At 36.4% G+C, this 27698-nt stretch overlaps 3 protein-coding genes across 7 annotated transcripts in view; 1 reads left to right on the forward strand and 2 right to left on the reverse strand.

Annotated features, from left to right (window-relative positions):
* Positions 1-13673, reverse strand: part of LOC107695532 (inositol polyphosphate multikinase-like) — a 20443-nt gene extending 6770 nt beyond the window's left edge. For 4 of the 5 annotated variants that reach the window (XM_016495482.1, XM_016495481.1, XM_016495486.1 and 1 more), the window contains exons 1-4: positions 9913-10480; positions 8040-8125; positions 5468-5564; positions 5202-5374 (exon numbers count right to left, since the gene is read on the reverse strand). In XM_016495482.1, the coding sequence (XP_016350968.1) occupies positions 5202-5374; positions 5468-5564; positions 8040-8125; positions 9913-10069 (513 nt within the window). In that variant the 5' untranslated portion in view covers positions 10070-10480. Of the gene's footprint in view, positions 1-5201; positions 5375-5467; positions 5565-8039; positions 8126-9912; positions 10481-13105 lie in introns of those variants that run through there. The other variant, XM_016495483.1, reaches the window with a different exon arrangement.
* Positions 13674-14441: 768 nt separating this feature from the next.
* LOC107695533 (ubiquitin-conjugating enzyme E2 D4-like) lies at positions 14442-25863 on the reverse strand. The gene is made up of 7 exons (XM_016495487.1): positions 25656-25863; positions 20461-20524; positions 20343-20374; positions 19888-19965; positions 19702-19807; positions 18048-18141; positions 14442-14931 (listed from the first exon to the last, which is right to left on the reverse strand). Exons 1-7 carry the CDS (start codon positions 25677-25679, stop codon positions 14886-14888), a joined length of 444 nt encoding a protein of 147 aa, XP_016350973.1. The 5' UTR covers positions 25680-25863; the 3' UTR covers positions 14442-14885.
* A 900-nt stretch (positions 25864-26763) lies between these two features.
* Positions 26764-27698, forward strand: part of tfam (transcription factor A, mitochondrial) — a 5061-nt gene continuing 4126 nt past the window's right edge. The window contains exons 1-3 of the mRNA XM_016495488.1: positions 26764-27002; positions 27285-27412; positions 27521-27591. Coding sequence (XP_016350974.1) covers positions 26917-27002; positions 27285-27412; positions 27521-27591 — 285 coding nt within the window. The 5' untranslated portion in view covers positions 26764-26916. The remainder of the gene's footprint in view (positions 27003-27284; positions 27413-27520; positions 27592-27698) is intronic.

Consider the following 27698-nt stretch of genomic DNA (forward strand, 5'->3'; position numbering starts at 1 on the left):
GGCAAGTGGAACATGCAGGATTCATATTTAAACCGTCTTTTTGCATTTTAATATTCACAGACACTAGTTCATATCGCAATTCGAATTAAGTGGCAGACCTACTTTAGATTTATTCGTCCAAAATTGATGAAATCCGTGGCATTCCGTGCTATGGAGTAAATTACGTTTTTATGAATGGACTCCGCGATCCCATCCGCATTTTCGCAGAAACCATATGGCCCTAGAAATGTAACCACACTTCACAACATTTCGGCTTGCCCTGTGTGTTGTTTGAACGAGTTGCAGGGGTGACCTCACGTCACAGCGTCTCTCTTTCTAATAAATTACATTTTAAAATATATTAAAATAGACTATTATTACATGATAATTAGCATACACAATAATTAGTACATAATTATTAAAAGCCACTTTGTTTTAGCAATCTGGTGTTTTTCTTCTAATTTTGAACGAGGGTTATCCGTTTTGTCAGTTTTGCCAGAGAACTGGTAAACCCGGACATATTCTCCAGACCTGTGTGGCAACATTCCTTCTCTGTTATGGTTAATATGATTTGGTTACATGCTTTTTCTCTTTTACAGTGAACAGGTATTTTTCTCTCATCCGTTCAATTTTAGAATGTGCAGCAGAGGAGGATGGAATGTCTTTGGAGACCACAGATGGAATTATTAAAACTACTTGCACTACATAGAAGATGATTTGGGGATTCATTCTTTTTGGAGTTGTTATGGTCCCTTTTGGACCTTCAGGCCCTTAGAATGGCTGCTCCTTTCACATCATTAGTCTATCGCTGTTGTCATACTATATTTAATGACACACAATAAACGGGAAGAGCGGTCATCATCTGCGTCAATCCCCAAAAGTCTGTTAAGCTTTGAGAAATTACAGATAGCTCTGGAATTTTGTCTTATTTCCAAGATTTATTCACATATACGTGCTGCCAAGAAAACGTGACTAAACAAACAAGTCAGATCGGTAGTGTAAGCTAAATGAACAAGATGTGTTACACAAGACAGCTGGTGCAGAGACCTCGTTCAGATCCACACGGAGGGTTTACAGAACATGGATACCAAACACATACAGATACAAGCACATGTGCATGACTCTGTATGCTCATTAATAAAATAACTGACCAATAACATCTTCAAGAGCATTAATACACATACACTACCGCTCCAAAGTTTCAACATTGATAATAAGAAATGTTTCTTGAGCAAATCAGCATATTAGAAAGATTTATGAAGGATCATGTGACACATAAGACTGGAGTAATAATGCTGAAAATACAGCTTTTCATCACAGGAATAAATTACTAGTGGTTGAACAGATCGTAGTTGATCCGTGATCTGTACAGACCAGGCCCCATGGTTCAGCACACAAAAGAAAACTCAATTCGGTACTTGCACACTTTTTTCTGTGCGCGCACACACACAGAAGTGAGTTTCATACAAAAAAAAAAAAGATTCTTCTTTCTCATCTCATTGCGCTTGAAAAGACACTTACAAACAAAATTGTCAAAATACCCGTCTCTGCAAGTATTCTCATAAACAAGTCGGTTATGTCTCAAGTGAACATAAACAGAAAGAAATCAGATGTCTTTCATGATATTGGATCATGCGTTCAGTCTTAAAGTGACAGCAGCCTATAAATACCTGCTGCTGTCTGTGTCCTTAATGTTAATCAATGTACCTGAATACTAAAGTTATGGTGGGTGCACACCAAAAGTGAAGTGAATATTCACATCGCATTACTCGCGGGATGTTTTTCGTGTTACTCGCACAAATAAAAACAATCGCGCGTACTCTCTTCCATAATCCGATACAACCGGAGGTGTCAATAAGCTCTTCACTGATTGGCTTGTGTGACAGTGCGTCATGTGAATTTCCCGCTTAAGTTGAAATTTTTCAACTTGCGCGGAAGATGTGGCTGAGGCAAATTTCGCGCATTCGTGGCAATCGCATTGCCAAATTTGTGTCAATCACTTCGCCCGGCACAAATTTGCATTTATTCACGTTGCATTGACTTTGTATGTAATGTACTCATGCAAATTATTAAATTCACTTTTGCTGTGCACACACCATTAGACCTTACTGTACTGACCTTACTTACTTTTGTAACTCTGTTCTGTTGCATTTATCTATGCCTGTAATTTGTGTATTTGTTCACTTGCCTTTAATACTGTTTGAACTTTGTAAGGCCAGTAGTTTTTGCTGTGGTATGGAAGTACTTTAAGTGTGCTTTAAGCAATAAATGGATAGCAAAGTAAAAAAAAAAATTCTCACTATGATCCGAACCGTGAGTTTTGTGACCCTTTGAACCACTATAAATTAAATGTAAAAAGAAAAATATTAAAATGGAAAAAGGTTATTTTTAAATTGTAATAAAATGTTACAATATTACTGTTTTTACTCTATTTTTTATCAAATAAATGCAGCCTTTGTTAGCATAAGATACTTCTTTCATTAAAAATCATTGACATTGAACATATTAATTATTTCAAACTTTTGACCGGTAGTGTGTTTGTGTGTGCATACAGTAAATGAACATTCTCATATGTGGATATGACAGCATCTAACACAGTATCTAACATTCAAAAATAGAACTTTGTTGAACCTTGCTATTTCCGCACACCAAAAATAACCCCTTATATGGGCATGACTAGGTATGAACGCAAGCAGGGCTGCAACAACTAATCGATAAGAGTAAATAATCAATAAACTGAATAACTGTGCAACAATTCTGACTAAAATATACATTTTTCTAAAATATTTAATGTTAGACATTACATGCAAGTTTAAAATTCTACATGCATTTTTATGTGAGCAGTAACAGCAGATCTCAGATGTTTCTTAAATTTGTGATTACGGTTTTTAAGCCTGGATTCCATTTTGTGGTCAGTTATAACATTTAACATTACTATAGCTTAACTACAGTGGTTAAGATGATCAAAGTTCACCAGCTTACAGAGGATTTCTTCAACCACTATTGCAGTAAATGCTGGGTCCAGTTTTTTTAACTAGGATTCTTCACAAGTGTTCTTGCATGCTCCGTTTGATTATACGAACCAAATTTCCCTCCCAAGCTATCCAAACACTTCACTCCAGCACTGTTGACGGCAGTGCTGCTACAGCCTGCTGTGTCCAGAGCTTGGTAAATCTGAGACTCTAGTGCACACAGCACTGTGGCTCTACCACTGAGCTTTACCCCCTTCTGTCTGCTCTAAAGCTGCTGACCGTTAATTAAAACACCTCTTAAAACACAAGGCTCTGGCACCAGCCATACCGAAGCTCATCATTAGATGAAATGGCAGGACCTTTGGAAGAGCAAAGCCACATTCAGGATTGAAAGATCAAAAAATATTTTAAATATATGTGCCTTGAGTTGAGTGGAAGGCACTTATTATAAGTAATAAGTACTATGCCTCTTTCTCTTCGGATAAGAGCATCTGCGAAAAGACAAGGGCTACCTGTTTGAGGACAGCAGTGTTTGGGTTGTATACAGGAAGTAGTGATGATTCAAAAGAGCTGGTAGAGAGTGGAACAACCACCTCTGAACGAGTTAGGTGAGTCTGTGACTCTGTCTGTCTGCTGCATACAAAGCCTAGTGGTTCTGCTTCACATTACACAGCATAATTCACAAGTTTCACGATGTGAATGTGACAGCAGCTATCACTTCAAATGCATTCAAAAATAGACCTACTTTGGACCTTGCCATTTCCAACCTTTTATATCTGCATGACTAGTTATGAAAGAAAGTAGGGATGCAACATGACTTTTGCCTAGATTTTTGGCCCGATTTACAGTCTGTACAAGTTGATTGCCAAAAGTCAGAGCCAGTCTGTAGATTTAATTTGGCAGATTTCATAGAAAATCATGCAGTGTATGATAGTCACAGACTCTTTTAGCTTCAGACTATGATTCCATTCAGTCGGAATATATAAAAAAATTGCTCAAAATTTTAAGCTAATTTTAGAACACATATTGCTTTCATTTTTCATGTCTCTCCTAGGGTTGGGTATCGAGAACCGGTTCCATATTTCCAATAATCGGGTATTCGATAAGACATGTGCATTTCGATTCTGCTTAACGATTCCCGCATTGGCATTTTAATGTGATTTTAAACTATTTAAGTGCAGGAAGGGAAAGAACTTGCACACTGTTTGCGTGCAGCGCACACATCTGAAGCGCGAGCACAGAGAACAGTGGTCCCGATGCAGGTTCCCGACCTGTGTCCGTTCTCGAACTGTTCCGTGCATTTCCACAAAGGTTGTTCTGGGCCAGAACTGACTTCTCTTTCACATTTATCGACCAGTATGCATGAAATACGTCAGTATATCATCATAAACACAGCCGTTTTTTTGTCTTAAGTGAACGTAAACATATGACAAAAAAAACGCATGTGTAACAGTATTTTTAGATTTGTGTGTGTTTGGTGTTAAAGAGACAGCCATCTAATAAACGTGCTGCCTAATATTAATGTTAATCAAGGAACAAAAGAAAATCATTGTGAAAATCAACTGACTGAATATCTTTCGTAAATTTAATGAGGATTAATCAATATTTTATTTATGAAAAGTAACTATACAGTGTTTTTAAACTTTTGATTTCAATTTCTGTACCTGACATTTGTTCAGTTTTATGTATTTATGCTATTGCTAATTAATTTGTTTACTTGTCTTCAACAATTTAATGTTTGAAATTTATATTAGTCTAGTTGTTTTTTTCTGTGGTATTTTTTTGATACAACCATAGACATAAAACAGAATAAATATGTTTGACATTTAAATATTTTACTTAAAATTTGTTTAATGGATTTTTTTTATCTTATTGGAATCGGAATTAGGAATCGATAAGCAGAATCGGAACCGGAACCGGAATCGATAAAATTCAAACGATACCCAACCCTAGTCTCTCCTAGTAACAAGGCACACGTTTCTGCGTTTGTTGTTTAACAGCTTCAGAGTCTTCTAGTGTGTGATGCCCAGTTTTCCTCTGTAAATATTTACAATGTCGGCAAGTGTATTCCAGCCTTAATCGATAAAAGAGAAAAAGTCAATGCGCATGTGCGACCGGTTACAAAAATCGGTTGGCACGCGTACAGTACGCGCATACTATTCTGGTGACAAAACTTAAATATAATGCATCACATTAGCTCTTCAGAAATAATCAATAAAATCTGCATTGATTTTAAAGAAGAAAACATACCCTCATTCCCAAAACCAAGAAGCCGATCTCCTCCATCAGTGGGTATTTCCTGATCTGCTGTTCCCGTTTCTCCTGTGAAGCGAAAGGGTCGTAGCTCTTCTGGCCGATCTTCACATCCATGATGCATGGCTTCTGAAACCTGCGTGTCACATCCTCCAGCTTGAGGTACAGGTCTGTGGAAGAGAGCGAGCAGACATGCTGACTAAACTCATGCTGTACAGTAAATCCACCAATCTCCTCATGGCTCCATGCACTCATCTGTGTACCTGTGGGAGCGTCTTGTGAGGACCATGTGCCGTAGTACTTGGGAAGCTGCGCTTGGAGGTCTACAAGACAGGGGTCGCAGTGGTCTTCAGCATACACCTGACATAAACAACAAGATCACACTGTGAAATTTCGGTAGTATTGGAACAGATTCGAATGCATACATCACTTACAAGCCTGTAAATATGTACCCAAATTTGCGAAACTAGGCTAAATTTCGCAGACAAAAAAAAAAAAGTGCATTGATCCAGGAAGCACAGCTCACACAGAAGTCACTATCAAACCAAGCAGCTTTCTGTTGCTCAATGCAGTGCATTTTCATGACCAACTTGAACACAAGCAAAATCTGCGCAGGGAACTAATTATAAAAAGGCTGTAATATTTTTAACACACCATCGGCATTCAGAAAATATATATTTATCTCATTTTAAAAGAGTCTTTGAATACCTATTAAACATTTAATTCCAAAAACCTTGCAAACTTTGGCAAATCCAGCTGAAGAGCACATTGTATTCACTGGTATTATCAAACTATGCTGCGCTATATCAGGTTTCCCGCTTTGATGTTTTCTGTGGGTATTGTAAGACAAATTGGTATATTTGTGTTGCCTGGTCTTTATTTAAGAATATATGATTCCCAGCGCACACAAACTTGATTAAAGAGTGTACTGTTGTTTTTTTTATTCATTTTTATTTTCATGTGTTTATATTTTCAATTTCTTTATTTTTGTAAAAATGCAGTATTACAGAATCAAGAATTTCCTATTTAAAGAATAAAGCCAACGGGTAAACCCTTGTTTTAGTGCAGTGTTTGATTGATAGGTGAGTAGGTGGCCCTTCACTTTTGTCCAGGACATTAGTGTTTGCACTACAAATACTACACGTTCACTTGTGTGTGACTATGTGGTTTCAGCGATTAGATCACAAAACATTTCAAACTCCATCATAGAGCTGATTACACGACTAACACGGATCTTACTAGACGTTAATGGGTTTAAGAGTCTTCAACTTCGTCAGAAACGCTAATGGCTCTGCTCTGCTCCAGTCTTCTAATAGCACCAAGAACAACAGATGACAAACGAACACACAGAAAGGAAAATTCTGGGTTCTAAACAAGTTAAAACGAAAATTCTGTTATCATTTACACACCCTCATGTCGTACTAAAGCTGTATGACTTCTGTGGAGTATAAAAGAAGATATTTTGAGAAATGTTTTTTTTATTTTTTTATATATATATATATATATATATTGGTATTTTGGTTGCACATTATTAAGTATTAAATACAGTTTGAAGAAGAAATATTTAAAAATCTAGTGTACGTTTTGTTTTCTAAAAAATATATAAATAATTTTGCTTGTAAACGTCTTGTATCCTTTTATTAAGAAAAACAAATTTTTTGATACATTTTCATTGGGCCTGTAAAGTTTTTCAATGCACTTATGCACACGTGCTCCCTAAGAAAAAAAGTAAGTGTTAAAGGTGGGGTAAGTGATTTTTCTAAAACGCTTTGGAAAACTGATTTGGGCCAAATAGCAAAAATCTATTTTGCTATTTGCTAAAAAACAAACTTGTAGCCAATCAGCAGTAAGGGGCGTGTCTACTCCTGATGTGGAGGAGAGAGAGTTCAGTGCACAGGACAGACATTAGCCGAGCCGAGCGACAGAAAGATAGAGATGGCGGATAAAAAACAAAAGAGGAAACCGTCTGCGGAACAAAAGAAGGCTTAAGGCAATAAGGCAAGAAGTAGGACCCGTGTAAATATCGGATCAGCTTTCCAGCACTGGAGAGAACTCAAGGAGCGGAAGGCCTGCGATCGGACGCCGAGGTTGCTTTGTTTCTTCTCGATAGGTGAGTAACACAGTGTCTGCGCCGCAACAGCTAAAGTCTGTCTAGTACACTGGACGCGACAAAGCGACTGTTGAAAATCATTTGAAATTTGTGTCAATACGTCATAAATAGAACGCAGCAGCAGTTTTCTGTCGGGGATTTGTCGTGTCGTGCCGCACCGCATTCAGTGTAGACAGCATCACTGATTATAATGAGTTCTATAGTATTTTGTCGCGCCGCGCCACTCGTGTCCGGTGTAGACACGGTGTAACATTGGTTTTGCTTTGTTTCACAGAACTAATCGTTGCCTGGGTTGCGTGCGTATGTGTGGCGCAGAGCTATCAAAATAGGGGCGAGACCCTTTTGGGGTAGGGGCGTGTTTGTTTTGGTGATTTCAAATGTCAACATTGGCTATCAAAAATCGCTTACCCCACCTTTAAGCCCTGTTCTCATAGAGTTTGAGCGATTATTAAAACGTTGTTATTGTCCTAAATGCTTTACTAATGTAATTCCTGTGGGTGAATTTTCTTCTATGAAATCAATACCCTTCTGGTATCCATGCATGTATGATGAAATATAACTTTTCTATTTGACAGGACGATTATCTGGGGTTATCCGGATGCAATATGGTTTATTTTTGATTTTGAAGGACGTGTCACAGTGACCGTGGTGATGGACAGCGTGTCACAGATGCTGTTGTCAGACCTTAACCAGTCTTGAACTCAGAACATTCCTGTAACGCTCACCATACTGTAGAACTGCATCTCTCTGGGTCCTCTTGGAGGAGGCTGCAGCTGTTTTAGAACCGTACCATCAGGATGCTGCAAGATGCCTGTTATTAAAAAAAAAAACAGCTCAGAATCATTACCATTGACCAAACGAATAAGCACATGCTAACATTTTTGTTAAACACATTGATTCATACAGTTGAGTGAAAGCTCATATCCATTGAGTTGTTTAAGTGAAGGACTGTGAATAGGCCCTTTTGAAGCTGATATGAGGGGAGATCACAGCAGTGTGTGTATGACATCACAGGCTGGCCTATATGCTGCTGAGAACTGGGTTGACAGGGCTTAAGAGATTACGCGGTCATAGACTGTAAAGCTCTGGATTTAGGTCAGGTTCCCCCTCTTTAAAAATAGCTATTTTAAAAGCTATACACATCATTGATAGACAAAAGCAAACGCGACAAGCGTGAATTTATGACAACAAACGTGATCAACCAGGGGGAATTTGCAACCACACACTCTATAAAGCCTTTATTTAAATGCATACCATACATCTATTTTACCTGAAGCAATTCTTCCAGTGACACAGTACATAATGTATACATTTACACTTCCCTCTTATTTTCATTACTGTAACACATCTGGATAGTTTACTTTTCAGTTTGTTTGTTATTTTATTATCTTGAATGATTATGCTCATTAAAAAAATTTTAAAACTGTGCACATTTATTATGAGAAAGTGTTTATGAGGATCAAATTAAACCATGGAATACAAATACAGTAATAGAAATAATTCAGTCCACACTTTATAGAAATAAGCATAAATTGTAACAAACACTAATGTGAACGATGTACAAAAAAGTTTTTTTTTAATGAAGTTATGGTAATATGCTTAATTTTCATTAAAATACTGCAACAATGCAAAAAAAGTAAATTAAATTTGAGAGTTCTAAAAATAGACTTTTAAAGACTCTTTAATATGCAAAATAACATTTTGTGTGGCCCGAACAAATGTTTGACAGGCTCTGTGAGGTTCACCCAAAAAGTATGTTGTAGTAATAAAGAACAACTGTAGACGCAAATGCAAGTAAAATCTATGCTGTTTTACCGCATTGGTCAAATTCGGTTTAAATTTGCATTACCACAGACTCACTACATGGGTCTCACATGTAGAGCTGTTTTTTTGCAAGTCATGAGACAAATCCAAATCGAGTCAGCAGCACTATACAGACACAATACAAGATATCCAGATTTTTATATGTGGGAATTTTTATAAAATTGTGCAATTACAATATTTGTTGGCCAAAACAAGAGTTTGATATTTTAAATTTTACATCATACATTGAACTGTTTTAATGTATAAAGTAGCAGTACGATTTTTAATTTTACTTTATTTTTAAATAATATTAGATTCCACCGTAATCAAGCTTATATATCTATCACTAATAATATTTTTAAATACATTTTTTTTATTTTCATTAATAATTTTGAGCTTCATAATTGTTTTACTATTTAAATTTTACTGAAAAACATATGAAAGGTTGTTTGGTGTATAATGTAATATTAATATTGTTCATTTGACATTATTTTTAAATGGTATAGTATACATTTTTTTCTTTTTCATTAATAGTTTTGTGCTCCATAATTTAATTTTTACTAAAAAGCATATGACAAAATAACAACTGCATCTTGTTAAGTAATAACGATAATATTTACTATAAAAGCGTCTGCTAAATGCATCAATTATTAGACAGCATTATTATTACTGTACATAAACCGACCCTGAGAAATGTTTATTGGGGTAATAATATTGACAACTAGTCCCGCACACAATTTTAAATGACAGAATCATGGTTCAAAAGAAAAGGGATGATATCAAATGTGTACTGACCCACTTTATCCACGCCATACTTGTGTCCGGCCACCTGATGAGAGAGCGGCACGCAGCCGTTCAGGTGAGCGCCCTGCGCACCCTCCGGTAAACACGAGCCGCGGGTCGTTACCGGACGCGCGAGCTCCAGCCTCCCCAGCGCCACAGACGAGTCCATAATGATGCTGAGCTGACACTCGCACCGAAGACTTCACTGCAATGGGCGCTGTATTTCTCTAAACTACTGTCCACACACAAATTCACATATTGATCGCACACTCTCGACGCGTCATCCTGATGTGTGTGACCGCTCGCGTGCCATCAGTCACGGTGCCCACGCTCGCGACCATATAACGAGCTTTTCACCTGGGCCACATCCCACTTCCTGATTTCAGAGATGTTTACACTCCTCCCGCGGTAATTGGTACGAGATGCTAGATACGGAACGAGCGGAATACAAAGATCGACACGATATTCTGGCGGAGTTAGTCATATCGCACGGGAACTCGCGGCTCTGCGAACGCTTCGCTGTTTGTTTCTGCCCCGCACACGCACACGCGCGCACACACACACACACACACTCCTGAGAGACGCGCTGCGTGTGATGTCACGACGCACCGTTAAACGTCTACATAGGGTATCATTTCGCGAATATGAAAACATATTAGGAGCAAAAACATGAACTCTAACACTGAAAATATTTCTAATACCGGAGGATAGCAGGCTCGCCTTAATTGTAAATACTTCCGGGTAGAAAAACGTGTAATCTTCAGATACGATAAAAGTCTGTTTATGTGGCTGAACGTTCAGATATTGTGACTAATGAGAACGCTGATAAAAAACGAACTAGTAAACAAACATCGAAATGGAAAATATTTGACATAATGATTTGTGTTCTCAGAGTACTGAGCAATTAAGAAAATCCCTCAGGCATAATTTGTGTAATCCTACTGGGAATATCGTTGTAGTTATGGCTATACCAGGACTTGTTTATAAACAGCAACCAAATTTATAGCCACACATTACTTCAGGGGATATATAAATTAGCCTCTAATTAAGTCCTTTGTTTACTGTTTAGGTCCTAGTGGACAGAAAAGCAACAGAATACATTAAAATATGATTAAGAATGAATAATGAAGCAACACTGTGTTTCAGATGGATACATAATATGCAAAAATAATTTTGAAATAAGACACTGAATATTGCAACACTGCATCGATCTAGTGGAAATCAAGGCTTTTTGTTGAACTGATGGCAACTTATACTCAAAGCCAGCTCAAATAGCATTTCAACAAAGCCAAATAAAAACACTACGCTGTACAAATATGAGCAAATGAACATATCAGAAACACAGATGCACGCTTTTAAACAAATTTTAATGCAAAAATTTTAATGCAAAAATAGATCCAGTATAGTTGCTCTTAACTATACAATAAAAATATCTAAAAGAAAATGTAAAATGTAAAATGAGATACAATAAAACTGTTTTCAATTTCTTAATTGCCCTCTTGTAGGGTAACTGTAGTTGTATAACATCATGCCAATCTTAAATAGGATTTATGAAACAAGAAAACAAAGTGCCCAACACCACTGCAGAGAATGACCAAAATGCACAAAACCAATAAAAAGCTTAATATCATTTTGTGCCGCGCACAGTCCCCTTCAAAATACTAGTTCAGCTATTATTATTGGTCATTTCAGATGGTAAATGTTAACAGTACAATGTGTTTAATAATATAACCTAATCTTACTTTTAGATGCTAGAATTTACAGTGATTTGTGACTTAAAAAAATTGTCCATTAAGTCTTCACATTGCATACTTCTGGGTCCATTCTCTTGCTAGTCTGTTGTACCTGGTACAAAAAAAAAATCAATAAATTAAGTTCATAAACAGTCAACTTCGTATGGTCCATGTTACTCACACTCGTGATGTTCCAAACCTGTTTGATGGTACACAAAAGGTAAATTCCTGAAGAATAACCTGGTGACTCTTGTCAATATAATGAAAGTGAAAATACTGTAGCCAAGTAAAAATACTGTAGTCTGCAATAAATTAAAGTCCTGTGAAGTCATATGACAGCTTTCTGTAGGAATAGAGAAAAAAAATGTGAACAATTGTTCAATAAAATTATTGATATCTGCACTTTCACTGCTTCACGCATTTAGCTAGTGTAGTAGCGACATCCAAGTTGTAAAAGAATCGTACTTTGCATTGGATCTTTTCAATTAATCTAGTTCAAAAAACAGGTCTGAATTCATTCATGAATTGGACTGATCCTGGTCTCGAGACGTAGGCCCAATCCCAATTCTACCCCTTAGCCCTCCCCCTTTCCCCGTGAAGGGGTAGGGGTGTCTCGATTCTCTTTTGGTTGGAGGGGTAGGGCTAGGGTAAGGGCCAGATAGCCCTTCAAACGAAGATTTTTCGGGACCACACTTCAAACGAAGGGGTATGAATTATCTCAGCCACAGACTCACTACATGGGTCTCACATGTAGAGCTGTTTTTTTGCAAGTCATGAGACAAATCCAAATCGAGTCAGCAGCACTATACAGACACAATACAAGATATCCAGATTTTTATATGTGGGAATTTTTATAAAATTGTGCAATTACAATATTTGTTGGCCAAAACAAGAGTTTGATATTTTAAATTTTACATCATACATTGAACTGTTTTAATGTATAAAGTAGCAGTACGATTTTTAATTTTACTTTATTTTTAAATAATATTAGATTCCACCGTAATCAAGCTTATATATCTATCACTAATAATATTTTTAAATACATTTTTTTTATTTTCATTAATAATTTTGAGCTTCATAATTGTTTTACTATTTAAATTTTACTGAAAAACATATGAAAGGTTGTTTGGTGTATAATGTAATATTAATATTGTTCATTTGACATTATTTTTAAATGGTATAGTATACATTTTTTTCTTTTTCATTAATAGTTTTGTGCTCCATAATTTAATTTTTACTAAAAAGCATATGACAAAATAACAACTGCATCTTGTTAAGTAATAACGATAATATTTACTATAAAAGCGTCTGCTAAATGCATCAATTATTAGACAGCATTATTATTACTGTACATAAACCGACCCTGAGAAATGTTTATTGGGGTAATAATATTGACAACTAGTCCCGCACACAATTTTAAATGACAGAATCATGGTTCAAAAGAAAAGGGATGATATCAAATGTGTACTGACCCACTTTATCCACGCCATACTTGTGTCCGGCCACCTGATGAGAGAGCGGCACGCAGCCGTTCAGGTGAGCGCCCTGCGCACCCTCCGGTAAACACGAGCCGCGGGTCGTTACCGGACGCGCGAGCTCCAGCCTCCCCAGCGCCACAGACGAGTCCATAATGATGCTGAGCTGACACTCGCACCGAAGACTTCACTGCAATGGGCGCTGTATTTCTCTAAACTACTGTCCACACACAAATTCACATATTGATCGCACACTCTCGACGCGTCATCCTGATGTGTGTGACCGCTCGCGTGCCATCAGTCACGGTGCCCACGCTCGCGACCATATAACGAGCTTTTCACCTGGGCCACATCCCACTTCCTGATTTCAGAGATGTTTACACTCCTCCCGCGGTAATTGGTACGAGATGCTAGATACGGAACGAGCGGAATACAAAGATCGACACGATATTCTGGCGGAGTTAGTCATATCGCACGGGAACTCGCGGCTCTGCGAACGCTTCGCTGTTTGTTTCTGCCCCGCACACGCACACGCGCGCACACACACACACACACACTCCTGAGAGACGCGCTGCGTGTGATGTCACGACGCACCGTTAAACGTCTACATAGGGTATCATTTCGCGAATATGAAAACATATTAGGAGCAAAAACATGAACTCTAACACTGAAAATATTTCTAATACCGGAGGATAGCAGGCTCGCCTTAATTGTAAATACTTCCGGGTAGAAAAACGTGTAATCTTCAGATACGATAAAAGTCTGTTTATGTGGCTGAACGTTCAGATATTGTGACTAATGAGAACGCTGATAAAAAACGAACTAGTAAACAAACATCGAAATGGAAAATATTTGACATAATGATTTGTGTTCTCAGAGTACTGAGCAATTAAGAAAATCCCTCAGGCATAATTTGTGTAATCCTACTGGGAATATCGTTGTAGTTATGGCTATACCAGGACTTGTTTATAAACAGCAACCAAATTTATAGCCACACATTACTTCAGGGGATATATAAATTAGCCTCTAATTAAGTCCGTTGTTTACTGTTTAGGTCCTAGTGGACAGAAAAGCAACAGAATACATTAAAATATGATTAAGAATGAATAATGAAGCAACATTGTGTTTCAGATGGATACATAATATGCAGAAATAATTTTGAAATAAGACACTGAATATTGCAACACTGCATCGATCTCGTGGAAATCAAGGCTTTTTGTTGAACTGATGGCAACTTATACTCAAAGCCAGCTCAAATAGCATTTCAACAAAGCCAAATAAAAACACTACGCTGTACAAATATGAGCAAATGAACATATCAGAAACACAGATGCACGCTTTTAAACAAATTTTAATGCAAAAGAAAAAAATAGATCCAGTATAGTTGCTCTTAACTATACAATAAAAATATCTAAAAGAAAATGTAATCAACTGAATGAGATACAATAAAACTGTTTTCAATTTCTTAATTGCCCTCTTGTAGGGTAACTGTAGTTGTATAACATCATGCCAATCTTAAATAGGATTTATGAAACAAGAAAACAAAGTGCCCAACACCACTGCAGAGAATGACCAAAATGCACAAAACCAATAAAAAGCTTAATATCATTTTGTGCCGCGCACAGTCCCCTTCAAAATACTAGTTCAGCTATTATTATTGGTCATTTCAGATGGTAAATGTTAACAGTACAATGTGTTTAATAATATAACCTAATCTTACTTTTAGATGCTAGAATTTACAGTGATTTGTGACTTAAAAAAATTGTCCATTAAGTCTTCACATTGCATACTTCTGGGTCCATTCTCTTGCTAGTCTGTTGTACCTGGTACAAAAAAAAAATCAATAAATTAAGTTCATAAACAGTCAACTTCGTATGGTCCATGTTACTCACACTCGTGATGTTCCAAACCTGTTTGATGGTACACAAAAGGTAAATTCCTGAAGAATAACCTGGTGACTCTTGTCAATATAATGAAAGTGAAAATACTGTAGCCAAGTAAAAATACTGTAGTCTGCAATAAATTAAAGTCCTGTGAAGTCATATGACAGCTTTCTGTAGGAATAGAGAAAAAAAATGTGAACAATTGTTCAATAAAATTATTGATATCTGCACTTTCACTGCTTCACGCATTTAGCTAGTGTAGTAGCGACATCCAAGTTGTAAAAGAATCGTACTTTGCATTGGATCTTTTCAATTAATCTAGTTCAAAAAACAGGTCTGAATTCATTCATGAATTGGACTGATCCTGGTCTCGAGACGTAGGCCCAATCCCAATTCTACCCCTTAGCCCTCCCCCTTTCCCCGTGAAGGGGTAGGGGTGTCTCGATTCTCTTTTGGTTGGAGGGGTAGGGCTAGGGTAAGGGCCAGATAGCCCTTCAAACGACTTAATTCTCAAACAGGTGCTTCCTCGTTTCTTCCCTCTTCCATCCTCCAGCCCATGACCTGAAAATCGATCTAAGTCAGCCATCTTGAAGGATATGTTAATTCTCTAATTGCACCAGGAGTAGGCAAGGAACGAGGAGTGAGGAAGGATACACAGCTGTATTCTATGCGGAAGTGTTTCTTGATGAAAACCCTGACACTCATATAAACTCTCCACCCCTTCACATCAGTCACCATCAGTTTTACCACTGCACTTTAAACAATCTTTACATTTCACATACACTCAAATAATATGTAGGGCAAAGTATATGTATTTGAATTGCACATCAAATTTCCATCCATTTGAATTACACAGTTTTAAAACAAATAAATGTGAAGTAATGCATATTTGTCAGTCATACGGTACATAAAACAGATAAGAAACGGGTCAGATTTCTGTAATAGTAATAATGAACCGAACATGTTTTAAATACACCGTAATCAAGCTTATATATTTATCACTAATAACTCCAATTTGTTTCAATCTTATTTATTTAACTAATTGAATATCGGTTGTTTCACAGCTAGCTATATTTTAACCATGTTCATTCTTTTCAACTGAATAAATTTGTTTTAAATTTGTGAACAGATTTATGTTGAATATAAGCAATATGCATCAATGCATTTTGAAAATATGGTTTTATTATTTAAATAAATGAAAAACGGTCAATAAAATATAGGCCTATGATCGTGTCGTGACCGCGCAGAAGAAATAATATGCCGCGCACAGGACAAACGCAACAATGAGTTGGGAAAGCCATTTGATTGAAGTCTAGTAACTACAAAATAAACGCAATGCTCGGGCAAACCGCTATAGAGTTGGTGTTGCTAAAGATTTAGAACTGGTTAATGCGGTTTACAGGTTTCATAGAAAGAGAATGATGTGCGCCAAATCAGTCGCTGTAGACATCGAATACTTTAATGGCTGCGAATGAAATAGCTCAACACGAGAGCCAACGCAAACATAATGACATGTGAAATAAAACATCATCATGTGTTAAAGAAGAGTGGCTTGATTAAGTGCTGGAAATAGAGGATGATGGGCACAGAACGGTAACAAAACTCTGAAACATTTACAGTCACACAAAGGTGTAGTACAGTAGTGTGCAAACTCTACTGCATGGGATGTTTTAGATAACTAAAAGTTATCTATGTTGACGTTTTTTGAAATTTTTTTAGCTTACAGATCCCAGTCTAAATGATTCAGTTTGTTTTCTATTCTGTTCTAATAGTTTGCTTCAGTTTGTTTTTACATCATATTATAATTACATTATATTATAAACCTAATAAATAATTGACCTCAAAAAGGGAATTCGTGAGCAATATCTGCTTATTTTGTTCATATTATATTATAATATATAATATTATTATAAAGAATCAAACTGTTCTGCATGAGAAAAAAAAAAAAAAGATTTTTAATAGAATTTCGTGGTAACAGCACTGTAAAAAAAAATAAAAAAAGTTTTCTCAGGTATCCTAAAATGTGCATCATTTAGTTACATCAAGGGTCAAATCAAATAGCACATTTAAGTTAAGTTAAAAGTTACACACTTTTTTGTGTGTGTGCTGTACAGGTCTAGTATTAAGAATGTTTTTGCTCAGGTGGCCAAAATGTCTGCCCAATAGAGAAAAGTTTTGCTTAGCCAGAAAAAAAAATTGAGGGAAAATTGCTATGATGATTTTTTTGAGTGCAGATTCTTACCCATTTAATTTATGTATGACTGACAAATATGCATCACATTAGGTTTATGTTAAAACTGTATTCAAATTTTATATGCAATTCAAATACATAATACATGATTAACAATACAATCATAATAATGATCAACTATTATTAACTATTAATAATAATAATAATGGTAATACAATTATTAATAATATATATAAATGCATACATTTAGGCTTTTTGCTTTATAAATATTTCTTATGAATTTCTTTAATAACTTAACCTCAACAACACAAGGGATTTATTGAGCGCAGTTGGCGATGCTTTAGTTTAAAGTGATGATTAAGTGTTCAAGAATATTCCAGTATACTAAGTACTTTCATTTCCTCCATCCTCATTTTCATTCCTTGCATCCTTTCCTCACATCCTAATTGGCAGGAGCTTGGATGCATGGAAACGAAACGAGGATGCACAATTTAATAAGAAGCACCCAATGATCCGAACACACTGGAGGAGAATATTATCAGTGAATAACTGCATAAATTTTGGTCTTTTACACACAAAGCTAATGTATGACTTCAGGAGACTTGAAATATAGCACACAAATATGCAGCACTTGACTTGAGTGCTTTACGATAGTTTTATGGTGCTTTTGTGTCCCTTTGATGCTTGTTTTCCTTGACTGTAATTGAGTGCGGAAGAGCAACCAGCACAGTGTTCAAATTGTCTTGATTTGTGCTCTGTCCAAGAAAATCATATGGGTTTGGAACAACATGAGGGGAATAAATTAATTAGGATTTTTTTTTTTTTTTTATGTAATATATTTTTAATAACATAATATAATACTTACTTTTCTTTATCTGATTTGTAGATGTGTGCTATGTCTGGGACTAAGGGGTCATCAGGATTCGGATCACAAAGCAAAGAACATATGGACAAAAGAACTGAAAAGAGATAAAAACAATAATCACAATCGTGAAAATATGGGCAAACTGGGAATTACAAATTCTGTAGTTCAACTAATAAGAAAGATTCAAAATAGTGCTGGGCGGTATGACCAAAAATTTATATCACGGTATTTTTCTAAATTATACCGGTTTCACGGTACATGACGGTATTTTTTTTCATGCATGGCCGGGTGTTAACCATATTTTGTACTGATTGAGAGAGGAAATACTGCAGTATATTGACTTATAATGCCCTATTTTACTGTCATGATGAGTGAATATTGTCAAAAAATACCACACTAAATAGTGACTAAACACGACCCCTTTTAATACATGTTAACCAGGAGTCACTCTCATTTATAATCGCGGCATCGTCTGATAAAATCAACATGCATCTACACTAAAGAGCGGCTATGCGGTAGGCTTGCCGCGATAGACGGTGCTGACTGTGATACCGGTTAAGCCGCAACACCGGTTACGTCACTTGCCCACCGCGTCACCGACCCCCACCGTCGTTTTGATTTTTGTATGTGCTGAAGGAACTGTCTCAACAGACCTTTAGTAGCAACACCCTGTAAAGTAGGTATCCAGAGGATACCTAGGAGGAGTGGTGCCCAAGGCGGAACCGGGGTTTTAAACCACTCAAAAAGAGAACGAAGTCTCTGCGCGTAGCTCTTCATTTATTCCGGCATCATGCTGATAGCGCGCGTGCACAGGTGAGACCTGAACAGCACATGTTGATATCTGAGTTTAAACTAAACTTATTTAAGCCTTGCCAGTTTAAACATTTAAGAGCCAGAGGACGCGAGCTCGCGCGCGCAGTAGACTTGCCGCGATAGACGGTGCTGACGGTGATACCGGTGTTAAGCCGCAACACCGGTTACATCACTTGCCCACCTCGTCACCGACCCCCACCGTCGTTTAGATTTTTTTATAGTAATAAAAATTATTTCGTTCAGTAAAAGAACAGACACTACAATTAAAAACTGAACGTGGCTGCTCAATGCAGCGTGCCGAACGACAGTCGCGCCGAACGACAGACGCATTACAGATCAGATTTCATTTCTCTAGTGAGGAGAGTGAGTCGAGCTGACTGACAAGAAGAGTGGGGTGAGACAGACAAGACGATCGCGGATGATTTAGTTTTGAAACGAAATGCAAAAGCGCCTGTTTGGCAATATTTTGGATTTTGAAAAGCCTGTTGACTTTTGCCGTTTATCTAAGGTGATTTTGGAAGTAAAAAAAAAAAATAAAATCTTATTTAATTGGTTCCACAATTAAATGTTTTAATGTTTTAAAAATGTTTGCTGATTTTTACTTTATTTAAACTTTGTGTGATTTATTTCTCTCATGCTTAGTAACACATACAGCTGTTCCCTCACCACAGTGCAACAGTGAAAAGGGACCCCTTTCAAACAGTGTCGTGTTCCAAACGTTGTTTAAGTGAGATACACCCCGGTATTGCAGTATTTTAAAAATTCATATCATAACAAAAATAAACACCGGTATTCGGTATGAACCGGTATACCGCCCAGCACTAATTCAAAATACATGTACCTTTTGAAACTGTTAGAGCTGGAGACCACTGCGACCTCAGGATGTCCAGGCAAATACTTCCATTACTGTTAATGTTGGGATGGTAGATTTTTGTTGTAAACGCTACCTGTTCAATCGAGATGGGTGTGAAAATGGCATTTTGAGAAAACATGGCAAGTACACGGAGGTGGTGTGTAGCGTCTCTACCTTTGGAGGCTTGAAGGGATAGTCTGTTGGAAAGTGAATTGTGAGAAAGAAGACCCCTCCTTGGTATGGACTGTCACTCTACAAATCAAAGGAAAAGACACTAGAAATTAGACAAACTGTGTAGGTGTATGAAAATAAGTTACATACATCTAAGATCGGCTTTAAACAAAAGATGCTGTTGCTTAGTAACAAACAATAAAGTGCATAAGAGAAGTCACAACTGAAGTTAAGACAGAAAAATATCTTAACATAGATATAAGAAAAGCAGCAGTCAGGTTCATTGGTTTGTTTGCAATCTATCTGACATATGCAGTAACAGAAAAAATGATTATATACTCTATTTATTTTAATATGTTCAAACCAAAATTATTCCCAAAATCGACTTTAAAACATCACATTTTGCATGTATTATTAAGCAAAGCAAACTGCTAAAGGCTAACGAGGTGAGTACTTACAGGTCCCATTATTGTTGCCTGCCAGTGAAACACTAAAAATAAAAGAAGAAAATTTGTCCAATGTGTCAGATGTTATTATGTCAAACAACTCAACTAAAAAGACTGACAGTGAACTTACAGTCATCACCAACTGGTCCAGCAGAGCACTGAGCAGGAGGGTCCCTCTGCAAGTCTTGAAGCTCCTGAAACAGAAGAAGAAATTAGGATGAAATTAAATACAATTACATTATTACTCTACACTTGCGTTTCTCTATATACTGTATTTTTAAATCCATTCTAATATCAAGTGGCGTATGTGGAAAAACTTTTCTAATTTAGGTTTTTAACGAACTTCAATTCTCAAAGCCATTTCGAAAAAGCTTTTAAAAGACTTCCTGTGCCAAGATGGTTTTTAGTGGATGCCTGAAGTCAGTCCTCCTCAAGTTCACACACACGTGTCTTAGCAGAGGAACCACAGTTGTAGCTCATTAAAATAAAAGCCACCTGGCTTGATATTTTGTTGTGCAATAAAATGCCAATCATAATTAAGTTAGGCTTCAGGTACGTTTTGTGGCATCCAAATTGAGTTTAAAAAAAAAAAAAAAATCTAAATTGTCAACATTAAAAGTAGGGGTGTAAGAAAATATCGATACACGTGAGTATCGCGATATTTTGTTTGGCGATACTGTATCGATTCTCAAAAATGCAATATCGATATTTTAAAAAAAAATGTATACAGGTGCATCTCAATAAATTAGAATGTCGTGGAAAAGTTCATTTATTTCAGTAACCCCATATAATTTTCGCGTATCAGGGAGCCGCTATCAATGGGGCGTATTTAAATCTCTTTTGAATGAGCGCGCGCTGTTCACTTTCACTTTCGATTTCGCGATCACGTGCACTCTGTGTAAAGGGAGCGCATCTTACGATATATGATATTTGTCAATGAGCTCCGGATCCGTTGAGTACCAAATCCTCCACCACGGTCTTGTAGGTCATCCCTCCTCTCGACCCATGATCAGTCAAATCTGACATATGTGTGTATGTATGTATGTATGCATGTATGTAAATGGATTATTTTTTTTTGGCTAAGGTTTGCATATGGTGGTGTTCTAAATGACAGATTTCCAAAAATTATATCCTATTCTCCTATTCCTAAAATAAGAAATATCCCAATATATCGTCTTGCTTAAAGTATCGCAATATATCGCAACATACCGTACCGCAACCCCTGTATCGTGATACGTATCGTCAGATTCTTGCCGATACACAGCCCTAATTAAAAGTGCTTTGAACAAATTATATAATTTAGTTTATTAACATTATAAAGCATACAGTATCACATTTGATATGTGAATTTCTAAGGCATCTAAATCGACATGAACAAAACTTTTTGCTGAAAAATCTACTACGTGCCTTCTAGGGTTCTGCCGATAGACGATAGTATCGTGTATCGAAGATAGTCAGAGATATCGCCAGTGGCTGATGCCTTTGACGATAGCAAGACAATTATTATTATTATTATCAAGCTAGTAATACTATCTAATTAATATTAGGGCTTATTGGTTGCATTATATTTCTTTTTCCATGTTTTTACAGTATTGCGCGTTTTAACCAATCACACACGATTATGCTGAGCTTATGAATGCAATGGCCAATCAGAGGCGTTCAGATGAGTCATCACTGAAACAGCGGAGTTCCATTGTTCAGCGCGTGCTGACTGAATTCTGACTCGCGAATTCTCTCATCATAAATAAAGTGCAGATCTACGTGCGATGTAACTATAAGAGATTTATTCACCATACAGTGTATATTCACTGATTTTAACGGGAGTGTTTTTAAAGTGCATAACATGCTAGACTGAGCTTGTGATGATGTTCTTTGGTAATGTAATTTTCTTTGCTCGTTTTCTGTAGCTGCTTTTTGAATAACTGAGGAAATGTAAGCATTATAATTAGTAACTTACAATGTTTCTATTAATTTGTTATCATGTTAAATACAAATTCAGTCATATTAAAAACATTAGGCTGCTTTTAGCCTTAAGCTGGAGTTGGTTCACTTTCCCGCAATGAAACTACGTAAATAATTACATAAATTAGCACGATGATATCGTGTATCGGCGATCTCACAGGCTGACGATAGGACGATATGAAAATTGAGCATATCGCCCAACACTAGTGCTTTCTGTCATCTGACTGATAGTTTATACTTTCTTAGCAAGTAAAATACTTTTTAGTACAATTATAAAAAAGCCAACCGTACATGTTTTTTTTTTTTTGGCTGTGAAATCAATGATTTTAATTGAGTAACCAATAACAGCTTGTTATATTCTTACTGGACTGATGCATCTTAGGTTTACTTGATTATTCATATATTATTTTTTAGAAAAAATAAATATGTTAAAATTAATCAATTATGATACATCAGGCTTTTGAGGACTGTTTATTTCTTCATGGGTCAGAGACGAAACATCCCATCCCATTTTGGTGTCTGCATCAAATTAAATTTACAAAAGTGATTTCTATATACATAGAAAACATTAAACGCAACTTAAAGGCACAATATGTAAGATTTTTTTATTAAAATATCCAAAAACCACTAGAACAGTGTTATATATTTTGCTGACTTGTGTACTTGCATTATCCCAAATGTTTCGAAGAATGTTTAAATCCAGAGAAATAAGCTATTTTAACTAGTGACACGGACCGTGTCCATAGTGTCATTGTGTCGCCTGCCAATGACATCATAACCCCTCGATTTCCGGTTTTGTTTTGTAGAAAACATGGAAACACCAAAGACGCTTTAATATGTTGTTGTGCGTTTTAATAGACCAGTGACGACCGCACAGAGTAGCATTATAACAGAACTTTCAAATGTATCTAGTATGATAAAACAGCGATGCTTTTTTTCCCCACATACGCACAACCGGAAGGAGCGGAAGCGGTCGACTGTGGCATAATAAAAGCTCCGCTGCTTTCGAGACGTGTCGCGCTCGTTCAGCGGCCTCGTTTCGCTTCGACGGCTTTCAGCCTCACCCTGCTTCATTCTACTACGTTAATAAATCATTAGCTCATCCATGAACATGATTTCTGCCCGAGTCCCGTCGGATTGCATTGGCTGTGGGGATGAAGACCACAACTCCCATGATTCCACACTCAGTCACTGCGTCATCAAACTACACCTTTGCCTCTTTGTTTATTTTGAATACGCGCCCTCTAGCGGAGAAAATTACATATTGTGCCTTTAAGTGTCTACTTTTATGTTTCGAATAACTTTTATGAAAATAAAATGTCAAAATATGGGTTAAATAATGTTCTGTTGCCATTCAGTAACATTTTTTACTGACAAATCGGTAAAACCTAGTGGTTTAAAGGAATTGGTAAAGATTAAAATTACAATTAATTATTTTTGGGGCAGAACCAGGATCCTTAAACAGAGTCTTCATCTAATAATGATTCTTGTGCTAAATATGCCTGACAAGATTTTTTGGTATACAAACTATTATTCCACTGAATGACATTTTAGTGGGTGTCTTCTGTAAATCATGCTAAAAATGTGTGAGTCATCTTTACAATATATATTTTAATGCACAGGGAAAACAAACAAATAAAAAAGTATTAAACTTATATTGTTTTGATGCTTGAAAACTCCTTTTCGTCTTTGACCCTCATATCTCTCAGTCATCATTGTATAATTGTATTGCATTATATGTTTTGCCCCGATAATGAAAACTACCGAGCTTTGATCATAAAAGCATTGAAAAAAATAAAAAAAAACATCTTAAGACATTATTGGGAGATATAGTGACATATGATATTTATATGCATTTTATGCCACTGGTATATAAGAGTTACATTAATAATAGTAAGTATCGCTTTTTATTTCTCCTCTTTCCTATTACTTGTTTCGCTTCTGTTTCAGTTTTTATAACCATTTCTTACTATGTGTAAGTAAGTTAAGTCGCTTTGGATAAAAGTGTCTAATAAATGACTAAATAAATAAACATTACGAGAACTTCATCTTACTTGTCCATATACACAACAGCATTTGAAAATGTATTTTTAATGCTATAAAGGGGAAAAAAAAAATCATCTAATGGTTCAATCAACTGTTTAATAAAATAATAAACTTTCTGACTATTATTCCACATGCTAGGTTTTACAGAGTTAAGATTTTAATACAAACAATATGCAATAATAATATAAATATTAATTTAGAAGACAAAATATATGATTACACATAATGAATTACTCTGAACTAGACTTGTGCCGGTATTCGGTAATGCGATATATCACGGTAATGAATATGCACGATATTGTTATCGTGGCGCAACATGAAAATTTGATACCGGCATAGCCCTACTCTGAACATAAACGCATTTTAATAAACGTAGATAATCTGATTATGTGCCTTCTGGCAAGGACTCTGGGATCTTAAAGGGTGTTTAACAACACTGCCGGAGTGCGATACACATCACAGTGTTGCGAAACAGAAACTGTCAAAATGACAAAGTGATGGTGTCATGCTGGAACTTCAGAGAATCAGGTTGTGCTGCTTTGTGTCAAACACACAACACCACCAACACAATAGCGCCTACCGACCATATACAGATAAACTACACCAAATCAATTGTAGCCAAAGTCCCTCGAAATGTCACATCAGCTGTGAGGTTTAACAAAGCACACAACAGTGGCTTGTGAAAGTGGATGAATCCACACAAAGATCGGCCTCGGTCAGTGCGGCTGCTGCCGAAGCTGGAGCAGGTTTGCGGTCTTTGTTCAGTTCTGGGCCTTCTCGAACACGGAGGAATAGACCACATAGCAGGTTTATTATTCAAATGATACATCTTTTCAGTTCATTTCCTTGGTGAGGAAATTAATAAACTATACGCGGAGATGTAAACAAATTACTCATTATTTGTTTGGTTTTAACGTGTATAAGTGTATCGTTGCTAGCACACACAATACGATGGATGACTGACAACCTTGACGTGTCGTATTATGCTTTGGTTTACCAACTTAATTGACAGTAAAGGAAAATCTATATGTATTTGTATTACCTCAAGCAGACAGTCAACAGTGAAAAAACGTCATGATTAAGTGAGGAAACACTGCTAGCTAGCTGTTATATGCTACATTCCGTCGACATTTTAGATCTACATTATTCCGAAACAGTTTGACTTGATACAGACTACCAACGCCAAACAAAAATAAATGACATTTTATTAGTTTGATACAAAAATGCTATGTTTTATCGTCCATAATCGACATAAACAGCGCTAGCAGGTTAACAAAAACTTGGCTAATGTTGGTAATTTACGCACTAGGGTCTTACCTTCTGTATTCTCTTTAATGCCATGCTGCTTTACTGTGTGTACCGCCCCAGATTTACGCGATTATATTATCTGTCCGATGTTATTGCTACGAAACAGCTCAGCGATACTGGGTTTCCCTGAGTAAAAAAACAAATGTGAGCGGCGAGAAAGAGAGACAGCTGTAGCTCAGCAAGCTCACACTTCCGGTGCGGAGCTGGGAGAAACAAAATTAAAGTCCTCACGTATTATTGCACCACCAGAGAAGCTAGCAGAAAGACGCTGGAAATATTTGCACGAACATTGGCAGTTTACAATATTCCTAAAATGCATAAATTACGTAAATTAAAGAAACAGAGAATAAGGCAACGCAAACAAAATACACAAAGGAAACGAAAAGGGGTATCAACAAAAACAAAAGCAGCAACAACAACAATAATAATAATAATAATAAACCAAGAAAAGAAAAGTCCTTAGCACTGAACAAAACTTAGCGATGACATGATACGCTTTTAAATAACCCACTGCGTTCCCCATTGCTTTAAAGTATTTTTTCTAAAGTGAAATATTCAATATTATTAACGTAAGAATACTTTCATATTGTTAATACTATTTTAGCTTCATTGGTGGATTGAAGCAACTTAGGTTTACTTGATTATTTATCTACTTTTCATTAAGAAAAATCATATCATGTAAGTATCAGATATGACACATCAGGCTTTCGATGAATGTTTTAGTTTGTACATCTCTCAATCATCATTGCATTATAAACAATTAAATTCAATTAAATTTATATAGCGTGCAGCTGATATTTATATGCACTTTATGTAAGTAATCTACAATACCGTTATAAAAATCTCATTGATCTATCAGAATGTCTTACTTTTTGACCATATAAATAACATTTGGTTTAGTTTGGGGCTTTTTTCCAATAACTTTTATTTTATCTGTCAGGCTTCAAAGGGTTAAAACATTTTAGGGTTATTAGCACAATAACACAGTGCTTCCCGCAAAACTAATTAATTTGGTATTTAAAAATAATTTGGTAAATCTAGCTATTTCACAAATGTTCATTTAGTGCAAGCACTTCTATGAAATTTTAAACGAATAAATCTCCCATAATGCACTTCGCTCAGATGGCAGAGGGAATGGGGCCTTTACTTGTGGAGGTGGAACTGTAATTCACAACCATAACATTCATTTCAAGACAGCCTGTGTGTATCTTGTTCTCACCGTGCATATTAAATATTTGATTGATATTATTGGGAAGATCATAGCACGTGTATGATGGCTCCGTTCAGCTTGATGTCAGTCGGTGTTAATCTTCTGGTGAAGTCTTTGGGTCTGTTCTCGACTGCATCTGTTGTGAGGTGAGCATGCTTCATGTTTAAGGTTATTGATGCATGACTTGTTTATTAGTTAATATACCATATATAATGGATTATATTTAAATGCAGCTACAATAGAGACAGCTATATATTCATGTTTTCACATTTGAACAGCCATACATATTAGTTCATGTAAGATGTAGTGACAACGCTGCACTAGCTCAATAGCTAACGTTATAGCGTTTTGTGCTGTTTTTACATAATAATACTAATAATATACATCAGTGACAGTTTTTGTACAGTGACAGTACTTTGCAATTGTAGGTGTTCATGTGTAGCTCCAGTGTTAAAGAGGTTTAGCACCACAACCGGGGGTCCACCTAAGAGACCCCTGACAGCATACATGACATATGTGAAAGAGATGCATCCCACCATCAGCAGACAAAATCCAGGTATTTTGGAATATTTCTGGGTTACTACTGTATCCACTTTAGTCGCAAGGCTACCTTGCATTTCTGATTTGTTTTGAAATAAGATAATGAACAATCTGTTTTGTTCAGGAGTCAAAAATGTGGATATTGTCCGAAAGTTAGCACAGCAGTGGAAAATGCTGACCCCTGAACAGAAGCAGGTACATTCTTGTGTGTGTTCATTTTTTTTTTACTGTATTTTGAGGAAATATTGTGCAAAATTTCAGCTTAATTGAAATGTGTTCATCTCCATTACTGTAAATTGTTA

Source organism: Sinocyclocheilus anshuiensis, unplaced genomic scaffold, assembly GCF_001515605.1.
Source record: "Sinocyclocheilus anshuiensis isolate Anshui unplaced genomic scaffold, SAMN03320099.WGS_v1.1 scaffold466, whole genome shotgun sequence".
NCBI lineage: Eukaryota > Metazoa > Chordata > Actinopteri > Cypriniformes > Cyprinidae > Sinocyclocheilus > Sinocyclocheilus anshuiensis.

What these genes read in the sequence shown, in the direction of transcription:
- LOC107695533 (XM_016495487.1), bottom strand. Translation starts at nt 25,679, where the DNA reads ATGGCATTAAAGAGAATACAGAAG. An exon ending in TGGACCAGTTGGTGATGACT is followed by an intron (nt 20,375 to 20,460) that starts GTAAGTTCACTG and finishes TTTTATTTTTAG; the next exon opens with TGTTTCACTGGCAGGCAACA. An exon ending in AGCTCTAACAGTTTCAAAAG is followed by an intron (nt 18,142 to 19,701) that starts GTACATGTATTT and finishes ATCTCTTTTCAG; the next exon opens with TTCTTTTGTCCATATGTTCT.